The following is an 8224-nucleotide window of genomic DNA, read 5'->3' as shown; positions in this document are numbered from 1 at the left end:
AAGGTAAATTATGAATAGTAATGTTAAATAAATGAATTGATTGTAGGATCATACAAATAATGGAAACTTTTGTAATAGATTGTCCCTGAGGATGGCCGAATTGGCCGAAACGTTGGACATGTGAATGAAATAAATGTTTTGAGACTATAATTTGGATAGTGTTGTTGAATTATTTAGTAAATAATTGCCAGTCTCAAGAAAGAAATTTAAAGATTATAAATAAACTAGAATTTATTGTTAACAAATTTATTTTAATGGGTTCTAATTTAAAAAGTTTGCAAGAGACGATAAAAAGTTTACGACTACTCGAGGGTGCGTAAGCCTAAAGCAATACTAATAATAAGGGCTACGCGAACCCGAAGGTTCAATTCCGATACCACTAATCGTTCTCTATATACATCCTCCCAGTGACGCCCCTTGAAACCCAAATCTACTAAATCAGTTTTAACGCAATCCTCCAATCTACGTTTCGGTCTACTCCTCGGACGTTTACCCATTGGTTCAGCGTTTATTAACATTTTAGGGATCTGCTCCTTACTAAGCCTTATAATCATACACGCCCATCTTTTACGCCGCAATGCTCTAACCTGAGTTCCCTTAATTGTGTAGCCATCTAAATTCTCCCGCTTTTCGGTCCTAATATTTTATGTAATACTTTATTTTCGAATAAAGTATTACGTTGTTCATCCCCCCAGGCCACATTTCGCATCCATAAAGAACAGTGGGAAGGATAATAGTTTTGTAGATTCAAATTTTTATGTTTTTGAAAAGGAGGCGAGAGCTAAGCAGTTTCGAATTTGAAAAATAACAAGTATTTCCCACCTTCAACCTTGCTTTAATTTCCTAATCAATTTCATTTATAACTAGATCTTGTGCTCTTCCTTGTTTTAATTATTTTATTTTATATCATTAAAAAACAATAATAACGTTTTTGGGTCACCCAATCATCAGGTATCCACAACAAATTCATCCTATGCTTACAACACATAATCAATATATCACAATTTCTTTTTTAAAAAGTTTTAAACAATCAACTGAATAAAATTACATTTTGTTTTCTCATTATTAGTCTATATTGCTAACACTTAACATATTGTTGTAACTAATATAAAATTTTAATAACTAAAAAACAAACATATTATAAATAAGGAAATCTTAAAATCTTAATAAAACCACGTTATCTTTACCATTAATAATATATATATTATAAACTAAGTCAATTATCTTCTACCTCTGTCCCATAACAATAATAAATTTTTTTAAGTTTTGAAAACATATTACAACCACATAATAATATATTAAATTTATTCTGCTCTCTAATACTATTATACAACATCAAATTAATAAATGATTTACTATATCAAAGTTTTTGTACATAAATGTTTGGTATTTGTCTTAAAGTTATATTGGAGTGACTTCTGAAAAATTAAAAACTAGTGTATGAAGTACACTTTCAACTGAAGGCCAGGCGCACATTCACTTTTGGTTGGCTGGTTGGATGTTATTGGACTGAACATAATGAAAATAAAACATGGTGTACTGAAAAAAAAATCTATTGGATAAGTTACAGGTGGGCGAAATAAAACATTTATGGTTAAAAAGGTTAATTAAGTTTGAATGATTGGGCTATAGAAAACTGTAGATGTGGATGATAATTATTGATGTTAATTATACTGCTAGGTTTGGACTTACTCCATTCTTTGGTTATACTTAATAAGTGAACAAAGAAAAGGGGCTGCTTCTGGCAAAATAAAATGGCTCTCTCATGCCCAAGTTTCTTCTTTTTCTCACAGAGACAACTGGTGGAGGTAAACCTGTTGGCCACATGGGGCGCTAGTTCTGCCTACATTATGAGAGCCCTTCCTCTGAATTTCAGTTACCATAGTTACCCGAAACAACTAGAGTTGAGCAACATAAGAGTAATTGTAAAAATACCAAAACAACAGCACTGGAACAACACAGCATAAACATGAATTTGATTTTAAAAGTCTTAAAACTTTCAGCATAGTAAATCACAAAATAAATAGAAAAATAACAGAAGCAGTATATATCACAAAAAATATAAGTAACGCTATCAATTTTAAGACAGATACCAAAAATATATGTACACACTACATTTTGTTCTATAGTTTCCTTGTCCTAACCCAATAATACCAAATAATCAGCCCTTTTTTTCGTTATTCATCACTCTCTTCATGGCGTATTCTAATGCTGGATTAAATAAGATAGGTGATAATGAATCTCCTTGTTTTAAACCCGACCGGACCTTGAATTTCTCAGAATAATGATTACCGATTCATACCTTATTATACGTTTCGGTCATGCACATCCGTATGAGATTTACTAACTTCTTTGATACTTCCTGTTCAATCAGAATATTATATAACTTCCGGCTGTCAACATAATCGTAAGCCTTTTGGAAATCTACTCGTACATAGAACTGACGAACTATCCCGTTGTATTCCTACTTTTTCTGCAATATTTGATTTAATGTAAATATTTGGCGTAAATCTAAATTATTAATATTTATATTTAAATGGTTGCCGCAAATTTTTAGACTTGTAGTACATAACTCCTAAACTATCACGACTAGCCTAGTAGGATTAAAACAATGGAGTTAAGCAATTTTTGATGTATCAACAGTCTTAAATTTTAAAGGAAACCTATTTTTAGTTTATATAGGGAGATGGTCAGGGTTGCGGTCAAAAGAGAAATAAAAATAGTTTATAACGCGACTGTCACGCGTTTCCGGACGCTGTTTCTGTCTGTTCAACTTATTTATTTGGACAGCCCTGATGAAGCCCTGCAAAGTGGGGCGAAACGTTGGAAAATAAATAGTTGTAAACTATTTTTATTTCTCTTTTGACCGCAACCCTGACCATCTCCCTATATATCAATTTTTACGGTCAACTATACATACATATATATTTTTAGTTTATGGCAGCGGTTCCCGAAGTGTGTGACACGGCTCCTAGTGTGGCCCAACATTATACCAGGAGTACTGTGAGCTGATGATATATGGCAGAAATAAAAAAATATAACAGATTAGGTCTTTTATCACCAGTCTTAAATTTCAGTCTGTACGACTGACTTTTCGTTTTTGAGCTAGTCTGTTCACACAGACACCCGCCATTTTGTTTGATTTAATTATTTCGACTCAAGGAACATCAAAACGTGAATTTCCTTCGAAATTTTGCAAGAAAGCAATATTTCCTCTTACTATATATTCCATAATATGTTAAAGTAAAAATTAATGTCACTAAAACAACAAACAACCTATATACTTTTATTTATAATACTCTCTCAGCGCCTTATTCATACGGAACAAACCAATAAGAGCTCTACCTCAAGGACAAACATGCGCCTAACATTTAACTGCCTCCTCCCAAGGGTGTAGTTGGGCCTGACACACAATGGTCCCTTTATTACCTTGTTCCTTTCCTGTATTCTCTTCCCCTTTCCTCGGATATATCTTCTAAAATGGCTGGCAGTTACTTTTCAAAGCTACAGGTTACATTATTTATAACTTTAACATTAAAACCAGCTATAACTGTTTTGGAACCATCATGCCGATGTCATGTTCATCAAAACAATGATATTATATGAGGAGATGGTCCGGGGTGCGATCAGTAATGATACACAAAGAAGTAAAACTGATTTATTTGTGCCCACGTTTCGACCTGAATTTCAGGCCTTGACAGGCCTATTTATTTTACTGGAAATATACATAACAATAAAATAAATTCGATTGTAGATGATTCTTATAGAAGATAATATATAATATCTAGAGCTAAGAATTATACAAAACAAGTGATAAAAAAAGTTACTAAAAATTAGACAGGGCCCATGTAAATAAAGAAATAAACATACTGAAATAATTCGGGAGAAAATGTAAATAATGAGTAATTGAAATTAACATAATAAAATATGTAAATAATGAAAAAAGATATATAAATAGTAAGAAAATTCGGTAAAAGTTACTTCAGCTCCTCCAAAATGGCGGAGGACCGTTTTTATCTGACCGGAGTGTACTGATGGTCCCAAACGGTACCGATTTCTAAGCGTTCATTTCAAAATAAATTATCTGCAACTTCGATAGGGATTTTTCCCTTTTAGAGGGAATTCCTACTGGGAAATGGTCATTAAAGTTATCCTCTTGTTTAGATTTTTTTTTTTTATGTCAAACACTCGATTGGAAATGAAATGAACCCATGTATGCTTTCTATTGATATTTCCACCCATTGTTGAAAAATATTTTTAAAACAAATTATCTTTGGACAGTTTTCTTATTCTTATTAATTTACAGTGCAAGAGAATATTCTAATCAGATTTCTAATCCTTATCTAGTTCCACCCATCCCTACAATCCACCTCGAAGGTTGAAACGGCAGTAGCCAAGAGACTTATTAAAATTAAAATGGACAATTGGAGTTCTGGCAATGGTCAGATTCTCCACTCAAGTTAAGGGTTTGCGGATTTAGCGCACTTGTTCCACCTCCACTGGCTCCTTACCAGTGATGCGGCGAGAGGGATCCGCTGGGATTACCCTCACACGTGGGGGATACTCGATTGTGTAAATATTGTATATAAGAGCGTAAATGTGACTAGAGTTTTTCTTCTTCTTTCATCTTTTTTCTTGTTTCTTTTCTTCTTAGAGTTCAATTTCTTTATCCTTCTGTTTGTATATATTTTCAGAGAGATTTTAGATTTTATTAATTTGTATGTACTTTTTTTCTTCTATTTATTTATTAATTTTTCATTCTTATTTTATTTTGTTTTAGAATGAATATGATCATTCATCACTATTACCTATTGCTCACTATAGTGTGGCAGATTGTAATATCTATCAATAAATAAAGTTCAATTACGTCTTTAAAAAAAAATAAATAAAATATATTCAAATTAACTATCAAACAATTTTTTTATTAAATAATAAAATATAAAATAAATGCTTCAGATCTATTTCCAGGTTACAGAGTCTAAGTGTTATAATTTATAATGATATAAATATATTATATGAAATATTTTTATTTCGTAATATATATTCTAATATTGAAGTAATAAACCTAAAAATTACAGGTAATACAAAATAAAAAGACAAGTACAAAAGATGTATTAAATATCGATATTTATAAGTTAGAAGAAGTAAACGTAATAGGAACTGCTGCCGAAAATTGTGGTGTATTATAACCTAACCTTTGACTAAGGGGGAAAGGAGTTTGTGTGGAGGGACAGAACTTTCCCTCTTGTAACGTGGTTAATATCATAAGCTGACCTAAGTCAGGTATTCTTGATATACTCTGGTTAGATAAAATGATCTTCCGTCATTTTGGGGGAGCTGAAGTAAACTTTCACCGAAAATTTAATATTTATATTTTATAAATACTTGCACTGTACCGAATGCCATTGGAAGAGGATAAGGTGAATTTTATATATTTTATAGAGCTCAAGAACACGGTTTTGGTGTTCCGGGGATCTTCAGGATAGATTTGAATTTGTACACTATGGAAGGACTTTTATCCGTCCTGTACAAAATCAATAAATATAAATTGTACGGACAAGTAACTCACTTGGAGATACATTTATGGTTTTCTAACACTTCTAGAAGACCTATATTCCACTGTTGCAGTGATCATACGTCGGACTGTTGTAAAAGACAAGGGCCGTAGCAAAGCCCTTCTGCATCCTTAGTGAGTTTAAAAAATCTGGGTACTCCAATACCGGGGAACTTAAAAATTTGTTATAGAACTTCTGTACCTTTGTTTATTGTTTTAGAACTTCTGTACCTTTATTTATTGTTTTAATAAAAAAAACACAATTATTACAAAAGAAAAACTAAACCTCAATTTGAAAATAAACTAAGTGTTCGTATTTGAAAGAGTTATAGAAATATTTTTTATCAGGCGATTAGTCTACTTAAAAAAATTTAAAATCTGAAAATATAAATATTAAAAGTAAAGGACCTAATAGAACTGAGGACTGGTAAAATTTGTAAAAATTAATTTAGGTAAAAGTATTTCTTTCGAATACCAATTTCAAACAGTTTATGTTTTCTGTTGTCTACTCGTATGGAAAGAAGGAGTTGGAGGAACGTAGGGTAAAGGTTTGTTACTTTATTTGATGAGAGACGATACATAGGTTATGACATACTATATATAAAGACTATCTACAAACTTTAATATACAAATTATCTCCTAGAGTATCCTTTGACAGCTCTATCCGACTACTGCTCTAGAATAATTTTTATACAAAAAACTATTGGTGAAATAGTCGAATACAGCTCTTCTTTACATGAGAGTTTGAGTCGTATATTCTCATAATAGTGTTATGTTTTTAATATTCTTCATTTGTGAGGTAAGTACTTAAACTAATGATTGAAACATCTACATTAATAAAAAAGGGTATGTATAACTTAGCGAATGGGTTGAGATTCGCTTCCATATACACAGATTTCTGTTTTTGTATTAATTACAGATTTATGGGAAACACGTTTAATCAAAAATAAAAAATATTTATCTAGAATAAGTAAAATGATACAATTAAAACATGAAGTTGGCGACTGTCTTCGCTGCTATTCAACCCATGAGTCGATCACCCCCTTTTAGGAAATGGCTTAGTTCACCCATCTCCCCGGGTAAGCTTTCGAGGTCAGAAACTGCCTTCATTAAGTCCTCGATGGTTGTCGTGGGGAATTTGATCCATTCTAGCGTCGTGGCATCAGCTTCCACTAAAGACACTTCGGGTAGTGGCTCCATCTCCAGCTACAGGTTGTTTGGTTGCAGATGAAGGTGTTTTAGTTGCCGCTCTCACTATTCCGTTACTGCCCATAACTCAGAGAGAAAAATAAAAGTTTTGGCACGTTAGGTGTTATCGGATTCAAAAACTCAAAAAAGGGAATAAGGGACAAGAAATGACATTCTCGGTTGCAACTGAGAATGTCAACTGACCGAGTATATCAGCTGAGATTGTAGTAACAGCTGAATCAGGTCTTAACTTATATACATTTCGGTATTATTGACAAAGAGAGTAATTAATACTAAAGAATTATAGTACAGCCACTCTGAATATAACTAGATATATATAATATGAAATGAATTTGATTAAAAAATGAGATTACAAGAATATTTCACCTCAATATTTTTTTTTTCATTTATTTAATGTAATTTACAACTGTACAAAATAATACAATAGGTAAATATGTTGTATGTTTCATATACACTTGAAAGTCTTGGGAAGGAACCACCCATTAGTGGTACTTCAAACATTAATTTAAATTAGAAGGTCCCCTGGCCATCTTCTTTTCAGACACCTCGGAGGATTATCAGGGATTGTTAAGGATGATAGATTAAGAATTAATGGGTAAGGATAGTTAAGGAGTTTGGAGTGAAAAGACGTATATCTGTTTTGGGTCAAATCTGCAACGAATGGGATGTTAAGGTCTTTGTGAATGAGTTTATTTGTAACGTAATAAGGAGCATCAAGGATTTTGGATTGTAAGGATTGGATGCGGGAGGAATTTGATGGTTTGGTGGAGCCCCAGAGCTCAATTCCATATGTCCAAATTGGGCTGATTATCGTAGTGTATACTAATTGTTTGTAGTGAATGGGAAGTTTAGAGCGTTTGTCAAGTAAGTGTTGTAGCAATCGGAATCTACGAGCGGTTTCTTGTCGTTTCAGTCTTGTGTGTGGATTCCAAGTAAGTCTCTTGTCAAGGTGGAGTCCTAAGTATGGAATCTGTTCAACAGGCGTTCTCAATAAATATAAATAATAATTGATAATTAATAACATTTCTTTTTCCCTCGCTAATGCTAGCTTACTTAATGATTGCTTAAATGCACAGCGAATTTCAATATGACCAAATATCATACCATTCTTATAAATAGATAACATTTTTTCATGTTTTTGTTTCAGTACTGCTTTGCCATATCCTACAGAAAAGAGACCCTGAGGCAGTACGAGCTGCGCGCCAGCTCTGAGAGTGAGTGCAAGGCCTGGATCGAAGCAATCAGGGAAGCGAGGTAATGAGAAATCTTTCTTCTCACTGAGGAGTATCCAAATAGAAATCACTAAAATTGGATCAAGTTGGCATGTTCACTTCCATAATCCCTAATTTTTTTTAAAGATTGATTTGATTTTCACTGGTACTAAACCTTCGAATTCCTCTCGTATCCAATCTTTACAATCCAAAATCCTTCGTAAAATCCTCAATGCTCCTTATTTTGTTA

At 32.7% G+C, this 8224-nt stretch overlaps 1 protein-coding gene across 1 annotated transcript in view; it reads left to right on the top strand.

Annotated features, from left to right (window-relative positions):
• LOC106686076 (ras-specific guanine nucleotide-releasing factor 2) overlaps positions 1-8224 on the top strand; it is a gene marked incomplete at its 3' end in the record, with an annotated part of 193158 nt that overhangs the window by 171414 nt on the left and 13520 nt on the right. The window contains 1 exon segment of the mRNA XM_014429195.3: positions 7911-8017. Within this exon segment, the coding sequence (XP_014284681.1) occupies positions 7911-8017 (107 nt within the window).

Source organism: Halyomorpha halys, unplaced genomic scaffold, assembly GCF_000696795.3.
Source record: "Halyomorpha halys isolate HHAL.00 unplaced genomic scaffold, Hhal_1.1 Scaffold775.1, whole genome shotgun sequence".
NCBI classification, from domain to species: Eukaryota; Metazoa; Arthropoda; class Insecta; order Hemiptera; family Pentatomidae; genus Halyomorpha; species Halyomorpha halys.
Note: the sequence above shows the minus strand (reverse complement) of the source record. Positions and strands in the feature narration are given on the sequence as shown.